Source organism: Corvus brachyrhynchos, unplaced genomic scaffold (genome assembly GCF_000691975.1).
Source record: "Corvus brachyrhynchos isolate BGI_N302 unplaced genomic scaffold, ASM69197v1 scaffold202, whole genome shotgun sequence".
Taxonomy (NCBI): domain Eukaryota; kingdom Metazoa; phylum Chordata; class Aves; order Passeriformes; family Corvidae; genus Corvus; species Corvus brachyrhynchos.
The window spans coordinates 7,063,016-7,087,516 of record NW_008238132.1 but is presented as its reverse complement, the minus strand read 5'-3'; the positions used below and the strand labels follow the sequence as shown (position 1 = coordinate 7,087,516).

The 24,501-nt window shown below is 39.5% G+C and overlaps 1 protein-coding gene across 1 annotated transcript in view; it reads left to right on the top strand.

Annotated features, from left to right (window-relative positions):
• The first annotated feature begins 1,484 nt into the window (after positions 1–1,484).
• KPNA3 (karyopherin subunit alpha 3) overlaps positions 1,485–24,501 on the top strand; it is a 47,438-nt gene continuing 24,421 nt past the window's right edge. The window contains exons 1-2 of the mRNA XM_008633185.2: positions 1,485–1,506; positions 20,640–20,684. Of these exons, the coding sequence (XP_008631407.1) occupies positions 20,643–20,684 (42 nt within the window). The 5' untranslated portion in view covers positions 1,485–1,506; positions 20,640–20,642. The remainder of the gene's footprint in view (positions 1,507–20,639; positions 20,685–24,501) is intronic.

The window sequence follows — 24,501 nt, the reverse complement described above, 5'->3', positions numbered from 1 at the left end:
AGCCCTGCGGAGGCCACATCTGGAGTGCTGTGTCCAGTTCTGGGCTCCTCAGCACAAGAGAGACAGGGAGCTCCTGGAGCAGGTCCAACATAGGGCGATAAAGATGATGAAGGGCCCGGAGCATCTCTCCTGTGAGGAAAGGCTGAAGTAGCTGGGCCTGTTCAGTCTTTAGAAGACACGACTGAGAGATCTCATCAATGTCTATGAGTAAGTGAAGGGAGGGTGCCAAGAGGATGGAGCCAGGCACGTCTCAGTGGTGTCAAGCAATAGGACGAGAGACAACAGGCAGAAACTGATACACAGGAAGCTCCACCTGAACATGAGGAAGAACTTTTTTACTGTGTAAGCGACCACACACTGGAACAGTTTGCCCGGAAAGGCGACTGCGGAGGCTCCTGTATTGGAGATACCACGAACCGTTTGGACACAATCCTGTGCCATGTGCTATAGGCTCGCTCCGCTTGAGCGGGGAGATTGGACCAAATGTCCCACTGTGGTGCCCTCCAACCTGACCCATTCCACGACTCCGTACGCACAATACCTTCAGGCCCTCCCCACCGCCCCCAAAGGTCTCCCGGAGCCCCCGAGCTCCCGGCATCGAGCTGAAACCTCGCGCAAGATCTTAGAATTTACGGTTATGAAACACTCTCTAGATCTGCATTCAGAACTGGTGTTTTTTTCTTTCTCAGTGCAATTGTGTAGTATTGCTTAAAATGACTGCTGTGCTGGAGTTATGCTTTAATGCTTTATTTGTTTCCCAATTTCTAATTTCTTTGTGAAGTGCTTTTAAAAACTCTATATTGTTAGGAATACCAGAGATAACTGCTGACCACCCAGAAGTTCAAGCTATGGTAGAAGAAGCCATGAAAAGTGCATTAGTCTCTGAAGTTACAATGTCATCTCAAATACATGCTGAAGTACTGGAGGGAGCTATTGCAGAGGTGAGACTGCAAGTACTAGGAAGGAAAGTACTTTTTTCCTAAGAGCAACTTGTAACAGTTTATACATTATCCATATATGTTCTTAATTTTTCCATTTGAGAGATCAGTTTAGTTTTAAGTAACATAGCCTGAACGCTTACATAGGATTGAGGCGAAACCGAGGAAGATCATGAAAGGCAAATCTATTGAGGACTACTTTATAGTCCTCTATATATAATAAATATATATATGTGTGTGTGTGTTTGTGTGTATATATATATTCACACACATATACAGAAATTATTTCTGTCTTGCAAATTACCTGAGCTACAAATTGTTAAAGGCTGGGAGAATTATCTGAAGGATCATTGTATGCTTACTCTAGTCTTATATTCTTAGTCACTATTAAAGAGGTGAACACCAGATGTAAGAGGCCGCGGACAAGGGGGCCGGCGGCCTTTTGTGCCGCCCCCCGGGGCGGTGGCGGCCCTTCCGCCGGGGCTCGGGGCTGCCCTGCCCTCGTCCCGCGGTGCCGCTGCTGCACGCGGAGGTTTCTGCTGGTGCCGGGGACCGCTCCCACGCTCTGGTGAGCCTTGTTGCAGTGTGCTGTGCTGGCCCGTTTTGTTCCTGTCCTACCGTGTATCAACCCCTTTTTTCTTTTAAATTTTTGTATTTTGTTTTCAAATGTTGGTAGGCACATCAGTAATGGTCTGCTGGGCGTCTGCGTCTGCATCGGGAAGGAGTGTGGTGCTCGGTAAAGCTAATGGGGTAGTAGTTTACTCCCCCGAATTTGAGAGTTTCAGGGTTATTGCAAGCTTATTCCCTAATGATGTTCCAGAGGTCTTCGAATCTGCGTGTCATTATCAGAGACATCTTCAGTTCTACTCGCAGTTGAAAGAGGAAATCCCAAATCTTGTGTTTAAGTTTCTGTAGTAGGAAAGGAAGGGGGAGTGAGCTCTGAAATCAGGCTAGGATTGAAATCGGCTTAGGCTTCGCTAGAGTGAAAACCTAAATATATGTCAGATTACTTCGACTTCACCTGAGGGTGTTTTCCATGCTTCTGTTGATTTTATCACTTAACTTTTGTAATCAGCAGACTGGAATTTTAGTCCTCTGAAAGCACATTTTGTATTTTAGCAGAATTCACACTTCGGCTGCTATTGTTTGGGTGGAGACAATTTTATGCAGGTCAGGCTTAGCAGCAGCAGTGGTGTCTTTAAGATGACATTCACAGTGTAAAGTAGTCTTTAATTTTCATTTAACTCTGCAACAGTGAATCTTTCTCACAGAAAATATTGCATGTAAAGAGTATAACTTCAACGCTTCTGGCTAACATTAGGAAATGTTAGAAAGTAACTAAAAATTGCCCAACCTTCTGTTTAGCAGTTGCTTCTCAGGGTAAGGAGGGGGCGTGGTGCATTTCTTTTTCCCCTTCTCATCCAGTGAGGCGCTTCCTGCTGCTCCTCATTCATTTTGTCCTTGTCTCATCTCTCTGTATTGGTTACCGGCTTTGTTGCTGCTTTCTCAGTCCCTGGCCTGAATCCATCAGAGCTCTAAACAGGGAAAGGTTAGGTATGTTCATGCCTAGTGTGAACTGATCTGTCATCCATGCTTGCTTACATTATAGCATGCCCAAGTCTAGGGGAATTAAATATCTGGGGAGGAAGGAGGGAATGGACTGCCTAAGCTTTGCTGAGATTACTTCTGCCAGACCAGCTAAGGTGGCTTAGCTCTCATTTTCCCCTGAAGGGGAGTAATTATTTTGGAGTAGTGTATTTGCTGTTATGGAGAAGTATATCCCTAGGGTTGTCCTCCAGTGTGCTGACTGATTTCCTTTCTGTGGCTGAGCCTGAGACTGGTGCAGAGCTCCAATAGTGGTAATGTAGTTAAAGCTGTCACATCTGCTTTTGAAAAGGGTTAAAACCTAGGTAACATACTTCTTTTACACTAACAAATAGATAAAATGCAGAGGTATTTTAAAGTTGTATACCCATGGAAATATGCTAAAATGGAATTTAGGGTCATTTAAAGAACATAAAGATTGGAAATGTTTCAGTGTCTTTCAAAACAACTTAATTTGTATTAAATGTCTGAGATTTTCTACTAAAGCTGCTTTTTGACTCTTTTTTCTGATCAGGGTATTTAAAAGTTCGTGTTAGGAGTACCCTTCTGGAGTAAACTTTATCTGACTTAAGTCTCTAAAAGTAAAACAATGTAAGTTAAGTTTAGAATGGAGAATGGATGAGCACAGCAGAGCTATATAATTGCCATTAGTTACTGTGCCTCTCTTGAGGAACTGTTACACAGACTGACCTGCTGATTGCACAGATTATCTCTATGTAGTGAAAGTTATTGGCTCTCTACAAAGTATTTCTTTTCTACATCAAATGTACTTAATTCCCAACTGTCAGCAATTAAATACAGTTGTTTTGCTCCCTGCGCTGCAATAAAGAGTTTTACATAGAGATCCTGCCTCCAATTTTCTGTACTCAGCTTTGGAAAGCAGGAGGCATCAGTGCTTTCATTGGCATTGATCTACATCTTCTCATTTTGTCAAATTCCACCAAAGAAAAATGAAGTGTTTAGAATGATGGCATAATAAATCATGGTCTGATATCTAGATTATATCCTCTGGAAAATTGAAAATACTCAAAGATGTATGCTCTCAGCTTCAGTTTGAAAACAGTGGCGCTTGAGTCACCTTCTGCTGGAAACAGTCATTGCCTTTGAACACATCAGGCCTGAACACATTTTTTAGTAATCTTCCTTTGGCTGCTGTTAAGTACTTGTGAGTTACTATTGATCCCCTCTGGGTACAGACTCTTCTGGCAGACCAAAATACTTACTCCTTTAATTTGTAGTTAACTCAGATTTTATTACTGGGTTTGCTAGGCCGTATAATTGTCTTTGCTTTATCTTAATGCAACTTCAAGGGAAACAAAAGATGAGTAAGTACTTTTGGATTTTGTTATGACAGACCTCAGTACCCCATGCAACTTCTCATTGTACTTTTCTAAGAGCAAGGGAACAGATCTGCTGAGCAGAAGTTGAAGCTTCTGAATCCTTGACCTGCACAGGTTCATTCTCCTTTTTCTAGTTTCAGGTTTGGGTGGAAGTTCCATACCTCTTTGTTGTCTTCCTCTCTTAGGAAGGTAGAGTTGTTGATATTGAACTGAAATTCTGATTTTGGGATATTAATACTTCTAAAAAGTATTTAGCCCTCAAAAAGGATAATAGCAAAATCAAATGCCAGAAATTAAGTGTTCTTCATTTAATATGAGCTTCTGTTCTTTCTTTTATTAGTGAGATTTTTTTATTTTTATAGGTACTGACATGTGATTAGCAGCAGACAAAGTTAAACTCAACCTGCAGAGATGATCAGTAAGGAGCCAAGACACTCATGGCTTCATCTGGACAGACAACTGCCAGTTCTCTCCTCACAACCTTCTATATTCTCCAGAGATGTGAAAGAGCTTTTTAAATTGTTGCACATATAATGAGAAGGCTTTCCTGTGTGATTATGGACATGAGTCTTAAGTCTCAATGATTTTTTTTTTCCCCCCCTAAATATCCAGCACTGGTTATTCCAGTACAGCTGAGGCTTTACAGGGCAAGATTAAACAGTTGCAATAACTTAATTTGTGATACCGGTTGTAACTGCTGTGTTTATTCGTTTATATTGATATCTAAGCTAGCCTAGCTTTTAGAAAACCTAATTTTAACCTTCTGATTTTTGCAGTTCTTCATTCTTTGCTTAGTAACATCCTTCTTAGCCTTATTTACTCCTTCAATATCTTGGATTAGAAGGAGCTACTATTACAGTAGCTGGCACCCATTCGTTGACTCACAGTTCTGATGTTTAAGGTGATGGATCAAACAATCAGCCCATTTCTTTCTGCCAGGATTAGTCAGCATCCCTGACCAAAACTGCGGAAAAATTCTTGGTGAGCAGTGGTGTTAAAATTTGTAGGGCTGTCTGCATGAGTTGCTGGTGTTTTTTGTGTGTGATATAATGAGACTCTGTGGTCATGTAATTAGCAAAGTTCATACTAGATTAAAACTCCATGTGCACTCATTCAAAAGAAAACAAACCAACCAGAAAAAGAAACCCAAAACCTAGTAAGGAGTTAGTGCATTATAAACTGAATAACTTTATGTAAAAACACTTTAATGATTGGGATTAAACTTTTCTGTTTGTATACTTGTCATACACCTAGTCTTAAGTAAAAAGAAGACAAGTCTTTTAACTTCCGTTGCTTAGTCTGTAGGGTTATCTTTCTGAAATTTGTTGAGGACTATTTGCCAAAAGGAAATACAGCCACGCTGTCATCCTTCACCTACTCCTGTTCTATTTGATTTTTAGCTTCAGAAGTCCTGGTCACTGATGTCTTTTCTCCAGTTACAGGCAATTGTATCACCTTTTAGTCTGTATCACCTTTGGGATCAGGAACTTTGAAGGATAAAATTTTATTCTGTACCTTCAGCATCCTCACCCCAAATGAGGCAGAGGAAGAAACTGGGCTTAGCCCAGATCTCCATCATCAGCTCTGGCAGATTCAGTGTATTTACTGCTCCTGCATTGCTAACAGTGAGGATCTAGTTTTTGAGGATGCTTGAATTCATTCCCAATTTTCTGGCATGCTGCCATGAATTTTTTGCAAGCAGAGGAACATCATTCTGGGAGAGGCCAAATCTGTGCAGTCTCTGGGCATCTGGGAAAAGGTACAGGTTGACTTAAAGCTGTGTTCCTGTCAACTGTCAAAGGCTCTTTGCAGTGGAGGTTCCATACCTGCACAGTGTTAGCGAATGAGCAGACATGCTGCTGCCAGCTCATTGCTGGATGCTGTTCTGTGCACTGAGTTTTTGCTGTCTCCCTGTACTCCCCTCCAAGGCTTCATGAAACAAGTAAGGGTTGTAGCAGTCCCAGAAATCCTGTTTCTCCCAACTACTTTGTGTACCAATCCAGTTTCTTTCAAGATTTCACAATACAGATTGATCAGCTCTCTTCCTTTCACTTTGGCAGAGGAAAGGATGCCAGAATGGAGTAGGGCTTTAACAGCTGGTTTAGGTAGGTTTAAGGTACTATGGGCTTTGCTGTCTTAAGAGGCTCACTGGCTTGAGTCTCAGTAGGTAAAGCAAAAACACAGGCATCATGTAACTTCCTGTTGGGAGCTGGATGTAATACAAGATCTGATACTCTCATGCAGAGTTTCTAACTCCAGCTGCTTCTTTGTTACCCTTTAAACCCAGTATATATACTCTTGGGAGAATATAAGTGTACATGTTTGTACCTTGGAAAGAATTACATGGGTAGGAAGTAAGATACAGATGTGGGAAGCCTCTTTGGTTGCTACTGCTCCAGAATTTTCCAAGCTTTATTCTGCATGTAGATAGTACAATGCTGTGAAATGTTTGTGACTCGTGGCAGAAGGCAAACACCTAATAAGTCCACTTAGATGTACTGTGTAGTGTTTTCATTGAGGTTCAAAATCAGTTGAATGCATTGCATTTTAAAAGATTTAAATGCACAGATACATTAGGAAATAATTGTTTATTTCAAAAATACCTGTGGAGAATGCAGTTTGGAGATGGTATCTTGTGATGAACATAATCTTCATAAGTTGATTGAGATCTGTGCTTGCTGTATTGAGGCCCAGTTATTGCTGTTTGCTGTTGTGATATATCAAGCCTCTGGTAATCTTCCTGTAATTACAGAATTTGTTTTTCTTAATTCTTGTGTATTTCTAACACTACAGCAGTGGCACTGGTATCTCTAAACCTTTTTTTATGAAAGGATTGATTTTTAATTTGTAGAATATTGAAGTCTGGTCACAGATGGTAGCAGTGTAACAGACTAGTTTTAAAGAGCTCTTTAACTATTTTTTACATAAATTCTTTGAGGCTTTTGTAATATTTGTACAGTTCCAGTACATATCCAAGCAGGATGTTTTGTCCTCTAAAACTGTGTTATATGAAAGGACAGCAATTAGGAGGATGCACCAGCTACAAGTAAGTGATCAGATTTGTATTTATTGTGGGATTAGAAGTGGAATGAGGCATCTAATTTATAACAGGCTAGAGGAGGCAATGAACTAGTAAATAATGGCATGTGTCATCAAGTAGTAAAGACAAATTGTCAACTGACCTGATCTGAAATGAAAAAGAAATCCAAAATCTCTTATCTTTTCAAGAATAGAGTCTGTCAGTTGTTTCCAAAATACCTGGTGTGGGAAACTCTGATACTGAATTGATATTCCTGATTAGTAATATAATAGCAGAAAGTGGACTTTGTAGTCCATTTCACAAAATTTGACATGGGTAGTCAAAAGCACTGGTTTCTTCCAAAAAGTTGGTCCTGCATCAGAACTGTCTGTGCCTTGGGGTGAAGTAGTTGCAAGGCTCTTCATGTTTCTTTAATTTTCTGCTCCCTTAGCTTCCTGAGCCAGCCCTTCACATCTGGAGAAGACCAGTGGTGGCTCAAAGAGGTCAGTGTGAAGGGGAGAAGGTATATCTTGTCTAGTGGTATTTAACAGTTGGATTGTTATCCCTTCACAATCAGATTAACACCATTAAATCTGCTGGGGAGGCTCTTCTGGGTCACCTGACACTTGTTTCCTTTCTCAGGCTAAGCAAATGTTGCAGTCAGCTTTAAACTTGATGTAGTGTGTAAAAAATACAGCAAGTAGAAAATAGGAATATATAATGTACTAGTGGCTGCAGAACAGGAGACAAGTTTGTGTCATCTTCATTCAAACACCTGTTACTGAATTACTCATTTCCCTCATACTCTGTCATGTCTCATCAGCTGAGGACTTCTTCTTGAGCATTTTTAATCTTGGTTATTGTCAGATTCAGTAACAGGTGGACTTTGGAAGTGGCAATATAGAGTAAGTGATTTGCAAAATCAGTTTGGAGAAACAGCTTCCTTTCAAGACTTGTAAGCCTTGATGGAGATGTGTTTTATTGAGTGTTCAACCCCCACTGCAAACTTGCTGGTGTGGAACATAGAGCTCATCTGTGTGAGGAGAAGGTGGTCAGTGACAGAGGGTGCTAGGGTGGCTTGTGCCCAGGTTTTCAGAGGTGCAGTAAGGGATTCCTGGCCAGGTGCAGTGTCAGATTTCAGGTTTGCAGTTCTTGGAGTCCTAGTCCTTGCTTTTTCTTAGTCAACTACAGTGTAAGTCAGAAGGTTGAGAAGTTCTGCCGAGAGACATTGTCGTGTCTTGCTCAGGAAACTGAAGTCACCCTAACCAGCAGATACTGTCTTTGCATGCAGCTCTTTGGCATCAGGGCCTCTAACTTCTTTTCATGCACACACGTAATGCTAGATGCAAAGTCAGTGGTAGTGATTTCTCTGCAATAAAAGTCTGACTTTCAGCCAGATACAGAAGGCTTTCCACATCAGGAGAGGATCCTGAAATGAGAGCCCTGCTGCGATTCATCAGGATCCTGTTAACTACTGTTCACCAGGTGTGCAAGAGGAATGTAGTGTTCTTGTCACTGATCAAACAGCACTGAAGAGCAGCCTTCCAGACAAGAAGAGACGTTCAGGGAGCACTGATATGTACAATCAATGTGACAGCACCTTTTTTTTTAATGGAAGGATATATAAATTGGAATTTTGAGAAACTGAAGGAATCCTCAAGGAGAGAAGTATGATACCCAAAATGTTCATGTAATGTAAGCACACTGATTCTATGTCACATTAAAAAGTGAGGTAGAAGCATCTAGAATTCATGATACTGAAATGATTAAATCAAAAGGGCAGCTGACAAGGTTCATAAGATTGTGGGATGTTGCTAGAGTGTATTTTCTAATTCCTAATGCTCCATCTTCTTCCTGCGTTGTCAGCTGGGTTTGTTGTTTTCTCTTGCATCTTGAGCAGAATGATCTCTTCATAGATTTAATTAGGCAGCTAGCACATGTTTAATCTTTTTTTTGCCTTTTGATTATATCTTTCAAAAAACAGCAAAGAAAATCTGATTTCATTTGAGCTGTGTAATATTATACCAAAAAAAGCTTGCTGTGGTTGAATATAGCCTAGCTCTCTAGGGAGTTGATTTGTTGGTTTTTTTCATGACACCCTGTGAATGTATGCAAATTGCAATTGTTTTCCCATTTTATAGATGGAATAACAAAACTTTTTTACCCACTTCACAGGGAGATGCTTATAAATATATCATGGATTCATAGAATGATCGTCTGAGGTACTTTGATATTACAGTTGAAGACTGCTTAAGTATCTGAAAAGGGAGTGTCTTTGTTCAAACATAGATTGCACAAGAAGGTATCTGGCTAGTATTTAGCCTTGTATGTTTGTTGGTTTTTTTTTTTTCTTTCTAAGGGAAACTAGTATAAATATTTGGCAAGCTTAAGAATGTCTGGTCTTCTGGTGTTTGGCCAGAAATCTGTGAAGCCTTTCTGAACAGACACTTAATTTTGTAATGAATTTCTTGAAAGTGGTTATCTACAATTTGATATAAGTTTGTACACTTAAAAGTATTTCAATCTTTATGTTGATCCAAGATCGAAATTGTAGTCAGTTGTTTGCACTTAGTTACCATGAACAGTCCTAATATTGCTGTGCTGTTTTCATGTCCTGTACACAAGTGCATATGGTATTTTGTCTGTGAAATATGGTAGTAGGTGGCGGATTGGGTTTCTGGTAACATCTATTAGTAAAAAAATGAAGATATACCTGAGTTGATCTTCTAGACTCCTCTTCAGACTCTTCTAATCTTCTGGACTATGGAAGGGAAAAGGGCTTCCTTCTCTTTTGGAGTGGCAGTCAGGTTTTCCACTTGCCTAGACATGTCTGCTACTTTTCCCTGCTCGATAAGGGGATGGGAGGGATGCTTGCTTAGAAACTTTGGGAGAGGACAGAGGGGGTATCATGTCTTGGGTGAGACCAAGGAATTGTGTAGGTACTTCATTTGTTTTCCCTCAAGGACAGGTTAAGCCTCTGTTTCCAGGAAACGAAAGCATTTACTACACTGCTCATGTGATATAGGAGAATAAGTAATTGCCTTTTTAGAAATGTGTACTGGCAAAAGCAGATTACTGTAACATAAAACTACCAAATCTCAAATCCTTGTACCTATTTAATGTGTCAAGAAGCCTTAATCTTGTAACTTTCTAAAGAAGTATGAATAGGAGTCAGTTGTAATTAAACTATCTTGTTTATCCACTATTCTTGGTGTTTATTTGGCATATTACAATATTTAGATAAGGCAGAGCTGGCATCTTTGTAAAATTCAGTATGCCCTTCTCTTTCCAAAAGATACCTGCATCAAGTTTTTCTTCTCCTCCTGTGTGTGTCAGTTTCTTTTGGGCTGCAGCTTAAATGACCAAACACTGCAGTCAAGTTTTTCAAGGTGGACCGTTGTCAAAACGGACATGGCAGGTGATTGCATTGCCGCTGCTTTTTGGGACATCCTGTGGACAGGTTCCTTGGCCTGCTAGAGCCACTGGACAAAAGTAGTACTTAGTTGGTGATCCTTGCTGCCTGCCGGTTGGTTTGTGCCGACCAGCTGTTAAGTGATGAGTTTATTTTGGGATGCTATGGGATTACCTAGAAACTTCATTTTGCCTTCAGGTGAAGCCCGAATGGGTACATTTCGGTCTTTGTTCTGGTGTCAGTAAAGGTGTGATTAACGGTGTTAAGATCTACATCTGAATGGAAGTGCTGTAAAACGTTTTACAGGATATAATGTCCCTGATTCACACAATAGCAGTAACTGGAAATCTACTAGATTTTTGTATTCCTGCCTTGAGTTTTGATGTTGAATAGAGAATTCCAGCTCTTTTATTCTTTATCAAACCAGCAGGTAAAGTGTTGATTGTATTCCAGACAGCTTTGTATCCTTCAGTATTGGTGCAATTTGTGTTGAATTCGGCCAACTAACTTGCTTTAAGTCCAGTCACCTGAGGGTTGTTTGATAGGTTTGTACTTGTAAACTGGGTAATTGGTATATGGGAATTAAAACATGAGTGCTCATTTCTCTCTTCTTTGCTGGTAGTAGCTCAGTATGGAGGTTAAACAATTGCAGAGAGGATATCAGTACCGCGAAGAATATCCTTACAAAAGAGCTAGTAAGAAATAAAACATAGCAATTGCTTTTCTGCCAAGATCTTTTGGAGCAGTAGAAGCAGACAATGTGGATGGGCAGCTCTGTCTGCTTCCACAGGGCTTTCAGGTGAGTCAGCATCATGAGCGGTAATAATTGGAGGTTTGTGGCTTTCCATATTGGCATGAGAGTCTGACTTCAGTGAGTCATTACCCACCACCAAGTAAAAGAGTTATGGTAGATCTCTCATTCATCCAGTTTGCTGAGGCTAGCCAGGTTCAGATACTTGAATTATCTTGCCACAGACTAGTTAACAGAAGGCAGCTGGGCTTAATTTTAGGGGCCCCAAACTGGGGATTAAAAAAAAAAAAAATGTGGCAGCTCCAACTGCAGAAAAACTAGTTTTCTTTCAGTGGTCTTTATTAACCCTGAGGAACACAGGTCCCAGACAGATCATGGCATAAAATACAGTAGCATAAATACTGCACTCTGCTCCTAATGTACCTAGTACTGTGTTAAATGTTACAAGCCAAAAGGAAGCTTTAAAATATTAAGGTTCTGCAGCACACAGAGAATCTCAACTAAGTTTTAATATCTTCTGCAAAATAATAGAATGTTTACCTAACAGAGGAGCAAATACCTTTTGGGTGAAATAGTAATCAAATGAAATAAAACTGTCTTGGAGTATCAGATCAAGGTACTGACACATTTTGTTTGGCTGCTTTGGTAGATCTGTTGCTTGTATTGTGGAGTCCATGCCCCTTGCCTGCATTTTTAACTGGGTCAGCATAATTTAATGTAAGCTGTGATAACAAAGCCAGAAGTGAACTTGTTCTAACTTTGTAGTCTATACAACTTGAAAAAAAATCCCATTTTTTCTTAGAAGGACAATTTGGAGCTTTGTTTAGGAGCACTTGGTAATTAGGTAAGTCTCAAAATTGGGCTTGGGGAAGAAGAGTCTGCCTAGAACATACACTGGTGGAGGGGGGAAAGATGGGGAATAATTCATGATGATTGTAAGTAAGGGAATAAACCTAGCTAGGAGGGTTAATTTGGACTAAACATTTGGTTTACTTTGGCATGGATGTCAAATCTTTTTGTATGTCCAACAGAACTAGATGGGATTGGTGTGCAGAGCATCATTGTTTTTAATTCCTCCCGTTGTGATTAAGTAGTTGCGTTCACATCATTGTGATGCAGTCCCAGAATTCTTCATCCTATATTGTGATATACTTGCACTTCTTGGAGTAAGCTATATGCACTTTGAAAGTGTGAACAGGTAGAACAGCAGTATCACCTTCTGTCAATGTCCCTTTGTCTCTTTTCGTCTGAAGCCAGCTGTTATCAGAACAAGTCTGAAGCCAGCTGTTATCAGAACAAGTGGAACAATATAATCAGTTTAAGTCTCAAGTTTACACATACTAATTATATGCCTATGCAAATTAGGAATATTTAGCTTTTAATGTTAACCAAAGGTAGGCAGCTGACAATCTTAATCATCTCATCAATTGTATACAAACAAGCATTTTGATGGGGGTTTTTTCTGTCCCAAACCAGCCCAGCTCCTGAGGCTTCTGCATTTTCATGTGCATTGCAGTATTTTGTACTTGTTGAAAGGTGTCAGGGAAGGAATAAGGAAAAAAGGCCAGTAAAGCAGTTTCTAGGCAAGAACAATGTTTGCTTCATCAATACAAACATCACCTTTTACTGTCTTGCACCGGCACCTGTGTTGTGAAGTATATAAATTGTACTCTAGGATATGCTCATATGCAAGAGGGAAGGCATTAGTTAAATCCAATCGAGCTGTTGGAACTGGGCCAGTGTCTTTTTTTCTTTTAGTTGGGCAGGTGGAAGTAGTCTAGAATTGACTTGTAAATGCTAAGGTGTTTGGGTACCCTGTATGTTTAATCAAGCTGCTTTACTAACCCAGCTATGTGTTCAGGGTAGCTCTTTACGCATGTAACTTCTGATTTTCTGAGACCTGTTTCTGTAATGCTAAGAGGCAAAACCAGAAATAAAGAATTTAGTGATGTTTAGATGCAGAGAAATTAGAATTGGTCAGTGATTTTGTTCTCTCCATTTAACAGCTGAATTTTCAAAGGAATTAAGTGCACATCTTACTAAAGTTCTAACTAATTAAGGTTGGTTAGGAAACATAACTTTTGTATCCACAGAATAGCCAAAGCTGACATTGGGCTGTGGTGTTCGTCTTGTCAAGATGGTCCTCGATTTCCCACTTCCATGGGCTAGCTTGAGGCTGATATGTGCTGGCCAGCCTGCAGGAGAGTGGGGGTAGTCAGCTAGCTGGTTGTGGGGCAGCTGGCAGTATTGATGTGCTGGTTGGACATAAACATCTGTTTCTTGCCTCTTCATTTCTGATGTTTTGTGGACTTGCTTGCTCAAGTTGTAGCGGAAGTGGTCTAAATGTGTTGATTAAAAGATGACACTGCTGAGGTATCCCACTTAATGAGGTGGATACTCAGGATGAGCACCACACTGAGCTCTCTTTATCTTGTTGTTACAATGGTAGGTAGATTTTTAGTTGTTAAATGCTGGTTATGCTTTAATCTTCCTTCTGACACAATTGGTATAGCTAAAAGTAGTTAAAATTAAAATTCATACCACTTACTGTTGCAGCATTTGATTATTTTTTCTGTGCAGAGAATGTACATTATTAAGCATCTTGTGCATTAAACTTAATTTTTAATTTCAAGGATTCTGTATCCCAGCATACAAAATGAAATGTAATGACCTGAGCTTCTGACTAGTTGTATCATCCACACATTTAAATGGTTTTGGCTTGCTGATTTGTACTGTAACTGGGGATGAAGTAATCTTACCAAGTGTCCAGAATTCCATGAGTCCAAAAGTGATATGCTTAAGGGACTTCAAAGTGTTTGTAATCAATCAAGATTGATTTTTAGATATGAAGTAGAAACTTAAAATTAACAGAAACCCTAAGAGTAGTTTTGATACTAACTTATGAATGAGATTGAGCTTGCTAAGAGTAGTAACATTGTTTTAAATCAGTCTTTCATAAATGGAAGACTATTCCGACTGCTTTGTCTAAGGTGTGATTCTTGTCCTTTTGAATTAGCTTGAATTTTTTTTTTTTCCTGTAGCCTTGTATAACTGTAGTAGGGTTTGGGGTTGTTTAGGTTTTTGTTCCCCCTCACTCTGGTACAGCACACTACATTATGTATTTGCTACAGAGGATTTTGAAAAGTCTTATCTTGTTCTCATGTACAAGTACAGCTGATTGGTTTTGGGTTTTTTGGGGTTTTATTTAGTTTACAGAAGCTATATGGGTTGCCTTTTCAGGTAGTTTAATGTATTTATTATACAGTTAAATGTTTTTTATGTTAAACAAAGGCTCGAAAAGCTTGTTAGACTTACCTCCTTAGAATCTCAATGTTATTCAACACTTCAAAGTAATCCTTGTTTTTTTTCCTGAAAGGTTTGCATGGCCATGGTAAGGCACCAAGTGGCAGTGTGCCAGCAGTGGTATTGACTCTTTAACATGTAATCCTATGCACCTTCACATGCAGTTTCATGAATGGTACTGGTGAGGCATGTGTCGGTCAGTGAAAGGTTTCCAAATATTTAGTCACTGAAAAATAATTCTTTGAATGTGCTGGTGATACAGCTTGTGCTGATAATGCAGAGTTTCAGAGGCCATTGCTTTTTGATATCAAGAGTTTTATGCAGTTTTGTGTTCTGTCATAAAACAAATATCAACTGAAAAATAAGGAGGGCATTTCCCTTTGCCACAGGTGGCTGAAACTGAACTTTTGAGTTTGTTGTCATCTTCTTGTTGAGAGACATACCACCCTTGTTGAGAGATCTGAAACACTGATCCGATGAGAGCAGCTGTATTCTGTGTTGCTTCTGCCTTCTGAGTGTGTCAAAGGCAGTTTTACAGGGACCGTGGCATTCTTTTCCTCTTTTTTTTTTTTCCTCCAAGGTCTAGTGTCTCTTAAGTCTCTTGTCTTTTGTCAGCTTAGTAGTTTTGTGTTTTGTATCACAGTGAAACAAAGTTCCCTTGCAGCCCTTAACACAGCAGCCCTAATGTGTGCAGTAATTTTCTTCTTTGGCATATGAAATTATTTTCAGATTTGAGGGAACTAGGAATTATTTTTCCTTCAAGTGAAAGGTGTTAGGGAGAGATTCTTCTTATGTAACTCTTTGTATCTGATGTTGGGAGAATATTCAGAAATTCAGGGTAGAAGTGAAACACTTATTTGTCTAAAAACATCTAGCATCTTTTGGGGGTGAGGTTTATGCTTTATTTTATACAATAACAAAGTGATGAGGAACTTGAAATTAGAAATACTGCTCAACATCTACTTTTGACTCGTAACAAGACTTACAGTACTTGGTGCATTACTGTGGTTATGTCAGCCTGTCAAACACACTGGTAAGTAATTGTTCCTTGCATATGGTGAACTGGGGAGAAGAAATCTCTTGCTACAAAAGCCTTCTGGACTTAAGTCTGACTTGAGTCATGTATAACAACTGAAATGTAATGTTGTAGCACGGCTTGGTAAGTGTTGTGTTCTTGTTTCTTAATAGTACATTCTGCCTGGTAGTTACTCATTTTTACTGTTTGCACTTCGTGCATGGTGCATTAACACCTTGTGTTTAGGAGTGTCCTCATGGTTCAGATTCTGCAGCTGTCATCGTTTTTGTGATTTGTAGGATTTTGCCTATGCCATGTTTTCCCTTTCTGAGATTTGGAGTCTGTATTTTTTATTATTCAGTGAAACAGTTCAGCTTTGGCTTGGGGGTGTTGAGATGTGTTGTTTCAGTGTTCCATGAAGTTACTTGTTTGAGTACATTATGCTGAGAAGTGACCATAGTCAGAAGCTGTGGATGTCAAACCCTGTATTAGATCCATTCGTAACCTCTTGCTAGGCTTCAACTGGTGTGGTATCTATAGACTTTAGCAGATGTCCTCCCAGCCTGGAAGCTGGGAATGAATCCTGGCTTAAGTTGCAGAATAATATTGTCTCTTCTCTCTGTTTTATCTGACCTGTATTAGCTGGGGAAAATGTTTAGCCTTTCTACTACTGTGTAAATCTATTGTAAGTGCCTGTCTGTTCCCTACATGCTGGGTCTTGCAGGTTGTGTTAAAGTGTGTTATTCTGCTTACAGTGGTAATGATTCCTTGAAGGGAGGCTAGCAGTGCTGGTTAAAACTGCTTCTTTTATATGCTATTACATTATAATACGTGTGCTTCTTCTGAGGCTGTAGGAAGGTGCTGATGACCTGCTGTATTTCTAAAATGGTTCATCTGAAACACAAGCTTTAAATACTTTCCTTTCAAGAAATGCCAAATCAGGACAAAAAATTTTCTGTATCATTTAAGTCTGTTTTTTGGGGAATAAAATCTGGGCTTTGCCAGTCTTCCTGTCCTATCCTGTCCCACTCTTCCTACCTCACCCCACCAGATAAGATTAGAAATTTTGCCTTTTGATCTGCAAGTTTTAAAATAAGGCTTCCAAAAGTCCAGCAAGAGTATCCAGAATATAGTGCTATATGTATACCTGCATTTTGTGTAATCAGATGAAGTTGAAACATGCTCTAGGTCTTTCATGGCAAAGATGACTAAATTGTGGACATTCAGAGTCGTATCATAGGGCAGTCTGTCACTAGTGTATCAGCTCCAATGGTAAAGAGGAGAAAATCAACCTGGGCAACAGTCTGGAGAAATCCTCAGTAAGCATCATGAATAAAACTAGGTAATCAAGCCAATGTGAAGTGCATTCATGTGTTATTTTATGTACAGTCTATAATTGCCACAATTGTCAAGTATGAATGAAGTAGAATCTGTGGTCTTAAATACATTCATATGCAATGTTCATCTCATATGTCAGGGACATAAAGTGTCAGGTTAGAAATAGTGTCAGCAGACTTCAAGCAAGGAGCACTGATCATGTCCCAGCCGTGGCAACCAGGTTTAACTGCCAGAATGCTCCACAGACTCTTTGGGAATTTCAGTCCCATATGCTTGTAGGAAGACTCTAGCCCCAACATTGTATCACTGATTCTTGGATGATCCTAATGACCCTGACAAACAGATTTTTTTTTTTTAAAGATCCTATGCCATCAGGAGACTCTGTAAGACTGAGAACCCTTAGTTTAGTGGGAAGTTAGATAACGCTCATTGGTTCCATGGAGTTAAGACTGAGTGATATCCCAGTTAACAACCTACTTGCTCTGTGAATGGAGAGGCAGCACTGGACTTAGTGGTGGGTACTGCCTGTCCTGCCTTTTAAAGGAGGAAGGTAAAAAGAAAATGTACCAGAGCTGCTTTAAAAGATAAAACACTCAGAGTAAGTTTAAAAGGAAATACAAAAGAACAGCTAAAAGGATAAAACCCAGCTACTATGGAGATTGCCTTAAGAGTATTAGAGCTCAGAAGATCTATGGTACTGGTCAGCAAAAATGTGTGCAGAGGTGATAACCTTTTTTATGGATCTTTCTAAAGAGTGGTAGCTTTCTAAATGAGGAAAAGATGGGAGATTCTTGCACATTAAATGTGAAAACTATAATGGAGTAGTGAAATATTTTGAAGATCAGCTTGATAAAAAACAAAAAAAAAGGTAAAAAAATATTGGAACAGAGCTGTAATAAGGTAAGATCAGAGGGGCTGAAGTAATGGAAGTATGAAACAAAGATAAAATCCTAATGGAAAATCTGAGTGAATTATTTGCCCTTAGAAAGCTTAGAGTCTTCCCAGCAGAGACTTTATGGATGGCTGACTCTGAGTAACTGTCTTTAGTCAAAGCATTGTTAGAGAAGGTTTTAGAGTAAATTGACGAAATGAGTAGTAATGCCTTGCCCTGGGACTGCACTGTATTTGGTTTTTTTCTAAACCAAAAATATCAAGCTGCTGAACTGTTCAGCACAGCATATAGTGTTCCTTAAATCTGCCCTGCTTCCAAAAGAGTGTTAAGTGATAAATCTTATTGTTGTCTCCCAAGGAGCTTCAGATTTCGTCTGATTTTTCTGTTTGGTATAAGTGTTCGAGTATTATTGCATAGATAAATGAGTCAGTTGTAAGTGGGGAGCAAATCTAAAAGTAAATTGTGCCTTGCATCAGTTAAATCACTGAGACTTCAAATTCAGCACATACAGTATTGGATTTTGGAGAGGGAAATTCTAGTGGACACTCAGTTGACTGATTATGATGGGGTATGCCTTAAAATTTAACATAAGTAGGAATAAAATACGAGATTTTAAGGGAAGGTGGGGTGGTGTTGCTAGTGATAAGTTCAGTAGAGTTTTGATGTCTAGAACACAGAATGATCAAGAAAAGGAGACTTTACAGCATTAACTACATTTTTTTATTGAAATGCTGAGTTACAGAATCATAGAGTGATGTGAGTTGAAAGGAACTGTAGAGATCTAGTTCTAACCCTCCCACCATGGACAAGGACACCTTCCACAAGACCAGGTTGCTCAAAGCCTCATCCGCCTTGGTCTTGAACACTTTAGGTTTGGAATATCCACAGCTTTTCTGGGAAGCCTGTGCCAGTGCCTTACCACCCTCACAGTAAAGAATTTCTCCTAGTATCTAGTCTAAACCTGCCCTCTTTCAGTTTAAAGCCATTCCCCTTTGTCCTGTCACTCCATGCTCTGGTAAAATGTCCCTCTCCAGCTCTCTTGTATCCTGCTTAAGTACTGGTAGACAGCTGTCATGGGGAAGAAGTGTTGAAAAACTTAAGGCTATATAGTGTCCTTAAATTTGACATGTTTATTAAGATTATTCCAATATAAAGTTCTAATAGAACAAGAAATTTGAATGACTGGTCTTGCTAGTTGCATCTGATGACTTAATGTGTTCTTCATTTGTTCAGATAAATGAACCTACCTGATGCCCTCCCATTCCCCAGCTATCCAGTCCTTATCATACTGGGCTGTTGCAGCAGGCTCAGATGGTCACAAGTATCAAATGTTTACCAAAATGATGAGGAGGGGAAATATGTGCAGTTCTGATAGATGCTGTAGTGCTGGTGTTCTCTTACTGTAGTGAGGACTTGCTTTGTTTAAAGTAGTAGAGTTCAATCTTGTAGATGTAAAAGGAGAATTTTGTCCATGTTTACATTAATGAGCTGGTTAATCAAGCAGTGGGCAGGAAGACAAGCCTTCTTTACTCTCAAGTGAACCCAAGATACTGAATTTCAGAATGGAGAAGAGACAGCTTCAGGGAGATCTTACTGCAGCCTTCCAATACCTTAAGGGGGCTTATAAAAAGAAGGGAGAGAGGGTTTTTATACAGACAGATAGTGACAGGACAAGGGACAATGTTTTTAAACTGAAAGAGAGTAGGTTTAGATTAGATGTCAAGAAGAAATTCTTCACTGAGGAAGTGGTGAGACATAGGCAGTTGTTGATGAGAAGTTGTTGATGCCCCATCCCTGGCAGTGTTCAAGCTGATGGGGCTCTGAGCAACCTGATCTAGTGAATCCCCATGGCAGGGATGTTGGAACCAGAAGATCTTTAAGGTCCCTTCCAACCCAAACCTTTCAATGATTCTATGAAATGAGTACTGCTATGCAAACTGGTTGAGAACAGTGAAGCTGTTCCATCTATGTCCTGTATATATTCATGGTGTGAAATCTGCTAATTTCTTCTACCTGTGTTTCATCTTTAGCATGTTTGATATTTTCATAGATGGCTGATGGGGAGTGCTGGTGTTTGCTGTATACTGCTGGTCTTCACTGGTACTTTTTTGTCAGGGAGTTATTTGCCCTAACTCAAAAGGAACATGATAGTGGCAGTGAAGGTCAGTAGCAAGGTTAGGACATAGAAAGTATTTTAAAAGGCTAATTTTAGTTAGTGTGGGTGATCTCGCTGGAACTGCCAGCAGTCATCCAGTCCTGTTCTCCTTTGAATTGCATTCTGATGGTACATGTCTTTTCTACTGATTGTTAAATGAACCTAGGGAGATTGCCTTCAGTAGGCTAAAATTCTTCTTCATTCTTCTGGTCTCTCTTAGCTAAGAGGTGTAGCAGCATTGTCAGGAATGCGTTCTGAGTGCCCAGTATCTTTAAGGAGCTGAGATGCTCACAGGCTGGTTTGCAGTGTTTAGGCTATAGATCCTAAGGAGTCTCAGTACCACTGTACTACTTTGTTTTTCCACAAGACTGATCGGTCTTGTTGCACAGCCATCTTCTGATTTTAGCCAGAGAACTGGTATAGGTTATATGTTTGGGTTGTGAATATGATTATATGGGAGCATGAGATTGTCTAACCTGGATTTACTGCTGCCTGTGGTCTGCACATATAAACACGTGGAGAATCATTTCAGTGAAAACATCTGGAGAATCATTCTAGTGAAACTCCATGGGAAAGTCAATATTTTGTACCTTTGTGATACTACTTCTGGTTTGCGACACAGCTTTTTTAAGGTGTATAATCAAAAAAAAAAGAAAAAAGGGAACAAACCAACCAAACAAAAAAAACCCAACCCAAGCAAAACATCACAAAAAACATGTGCATCCTCATAGGAAAAATTGAGTTATAAATTATGCACAATTTTCCATGTCTTTTGATGAATAACTGCACTTTTTACTTAGAAACAGCTGATTCCAAAACAGAATACTACTTTCTTGACATACAAATGATTTGGGTTTTTTTTCATTTACAGACTATGAGAAGACACAGAAATGAAGTTACAATTGAATTGCGGAAGGTGAGTCTGCTTTTGTTTATCAGTTGTGTTACTTTGCTAACAGTGGTCTGGTGTCTTAACTAAATATTTTTCCATAAGCTTTGCTTTATAGCCCCAAACTTACATAGAAAAGGTGTAAACTTGTTAAATACTAACTGTGGATTCTAATTTAGTTTTCTTCTCCAATTTGCGAAGCTCAGTACAAAAGAGCAGTACTACTTCACTCCAGTGTTTCACTTGGAAATAATCTATTTTCAGTTTCTATACAAGTTATTATAGTGGAGCTGTCAGCTGTTCAAATATTTAAAATCTCTGAATGGAAAAAGGGAGAGTTTTTGCATTTAGAAAGAGAGGTTGTTCTTTTATTTTGTTTTCTGAAAATTATTGCTTCCATGCTGTAAAGGGAGTTAATTTGGGGGTCAGATTTTGGCTATATTGGGTAAATGTCAGTATGGCTGGGAAGATCACGAGCATGAGAGCTGATCTTGTTCCCTGCTCTGCCTAATTAGAGCATTTGTTACACCCTTGTCATTAATAACTCTTCCAACAGCCTTTCTAGGCACCTCAAAGACTTGCTCCTAAGGGATGTTTTACAAGCTAAGAGAATGGGAAAACTTCTGTCTGCCCTTGGGTACCTTCAGTGTATTTGAGGACTTCATACTGGCCCCTTTAGCTTTATCCTGTTGAGACATCCTCAGTTCTTCACCCTTTTCTTGAACATTCTCTTTCCTAGATTTGACTTGTTGCTGCTCCTCAGATCCAAATTGCCTGTATTTTCCTGGAAGTGTGGAAATCTGAAAGGATGCAGGCTGCAGCTGAGGTTTAAATGGAACAGTGAAAAACAACTCTTACACAGTATTCCTCTTGATATTGAGTATGTTGTTGACAGGCACACAGTCTGTGATCCGTTATATCCTTTGTACACTTCTTAGAGTGCCACAAAGCAAATGTAGTTGTTTGTTTTGTTTGCATGGTTAAATAAATGCAGATTTTAATTTTTTTTACAATTGACTTCTGAATTACATTTCCTTTTTCCAGGCTTTCCCATTCTGTTCCCCAGTATGTTTCAGGACCTCTCCAGCTTGGCATAACCTGTATTTTCTATTACTTTCATTAATGACCTCACAAGTGTTTGGTTTGAATATTCTGGGTATAGACCAAGCTCCTTTTGATCTCCCATTTGATGCTTATCTCCAGTTTGCCAGTTGAATCCTTGACAGTTTGAGTGGTGCTTGCTTAGGAGTGCACACCCACCGAATTCCATCAATTTTTTTTTTTCATTATTTCCAAACTGAGAAGACAAAATCCTTGCTGGAATCAAAGTGAAGGGTTTGTAAATATAAATTATGTTGATAGAAATCAGCTTGACTTGTTTTTGAGAAATTTTGTCTGCACTTATCACCTGATTGTGTAGGACCAACCAAAAAATCTTGTGCTAGTATTTTCCTGGGATCCTTCTGTTCCTCTTGAAAAAAAGATACTTTGTTTTTTCAGGTCTTGCAGAAAAACTTCTCTATCTCATTATATTATAAAAAGTAAATATTTCTAAGATTCATTCTGAGACTATAATAATTTGTCAAATAATTTAATGCAGATGACTGGAAAATGATCAGCAATGAAAGTTTATGCTGACATGTTAGAGGCCCTGTTTGTTCAGAACTGGTGTAAAACTTGCTGTATAACTCTGAAATCTGTACTGGAAGGAGTCATTCATAGCACTTGGGCAGCCTGTGCCTGCTAGCAAAGCAGAGCTGTAAAAGATGGCTTAACTAATGCAGCATATCCTTATACATCTTGTTAAATTGAGCTGGAATGTGAGTATTCCAGTGCAGTCTTTGGAGAGAGCTTTGCAGTGCAAAGTGAGAGTTTTAATTTTAATTTAATTCTTAAAATTGCGTTTTGTAACAGGTCACAATTTCAAGGCCAGTTTATTACAGAAGCGTGGTGGGGAGCAAGTCAGACACTTAAGGCAAGGGATTGTTCTGTGTGGAAGGAATCCTCCATGTGCCAGTAATATGTGAGTGAAAACGAGAGGAAGCCTATGAGCTGCCGGTGACTTCTCACTGAAAATTGCACACGCAAAGATCAGTTACACGTTTAGAGGAGAAGCCTGAGCATGGATGTAGGTCAGACTGTAAATGAAGAGTGAACAGCAGCTGCAGCACTCTTAAATGCAGGAAGTGGTGTTCTTCTGGAGTGTTGGTTGAAAATCTTCACTGCAGAGACCAGAAGAAATCTGCTTTAATAATAAATTTAGCATGTGTCAGCTCAGGTGGTGCTGGTGGGCAGCTGGTTTGCTGTGGGAGCTCTGTGGCAGATGAGATTCTGTAGCATTGCTTCTGGTATGGAATTGAGACTGAAATGTTGAGGGATGTGTTTTATCAAGTTCCAGGATAAGTTGTAATATCATTGCTTCAGTCTTTATCTTTACAGTTAACACTGCTACTCTAGCATGAGTATGCCAAATTCAGGAAATTTGTTGGCATGACCTTAGTAATCCACTGGTGCCTCTTCAAAGCAAAGGGCTATCTTCTCTTCATTGCAGCTACCCAGATGCTGCATGTACACCTGGCTTTGAAGAAAAGAGACAAATTGAGTATATTCTTGATCTGTACAGTTGAAGCACTACATAGTCATGGGTTTGTCTTTTGATTCAATGTGGATATAAATATTAAATGAATGGATCTAATGAAGTTGCTCACATCTCTGTTTAGTAAGATGGAATAAATAAAAAATCGTGGCTTTGAACAGTAGTAAACAATTTCTGCGTGCATCAGTGTGAGGTGTTTATTCTCTTGAAATTACAGACATCAAGGTGCATTTGCAACACATTGTGTTTCAAGAATATATTATCTCTATTCACTATCTTCACACCACAACTCTTATTCAGGAAGAAACTATTCTTCTTCCCGTTTATTTCCCAATCATTTATTGTTTGCTTAGGAATTTAATTAACAAAGGTTAACAAAGCTGTCTGGCATGAAAGGGTAGCAGTAGTCTGGCAGATTCCAGGTTGAGGCATGGGTTGGCATCATGAGCCAGTCAGATGACACTCCTGATGGTCAGATGCCCTTGTACTGATTCCATGTTGGCTTTGTGTTCTTTGCATTTTGAGAATGGATCTGCTACATTTCTGGAAAGATAGTCTTGGTCTCTGTTTGTTGTTTGTACAGCCAGCAGGCCTGAGAGCTTAAACAATAGCCATCTCCCTTACCTGACAGACAAGATAACAGTGTCAGTTTTGGTGATGGAGACTGCATCAGGATATAGAATACAGAACTTTTCAGTGTAGTGTCTTGGTGAAGTCTGATTAAGAGTGTTTATCACTTGGTTTCAGCATCACAGAAACCTGAAGGCTGCTCTGTTAGTAACAGGAACCCTGGAATTAATTGGCTTAGTCTCAATCTAAAGGGATGTAGGGTGGATGAGCAATGGTTAGGATTCAGTTTAAGGTTCTATATCTGAAGGAATCCTGTAACTCCATTGCTCTGAGAGATCCTTTGATTCTGGGTGCTTGGCTTTCTTTGAGGATGAAGTTTGACTTGGGCCACTAGTCTGCCTAAAGAAAGGTAGTCCTTAGCCAGGTCAATGATACGGTCATTGAGTTAGATGTCACCCTTCAAAGGAAGCCTTAGCACTCCTAACCTCAGCAGAAACACAGGATACTGGCCTGCCAACTGGAATCCTAAGAACTTCCACGATCTCACACCAGGTTTATTTTTGGCTTTCTTGGCAAACTCAGCTGCCCCTGAGAGCTCACAGACATGAGCTCATGAAAGCTCTAATTGCCAATTAAGTTTGGTGCAAGGCAAAGCAATTATTTGCTAAATAAGTGGTG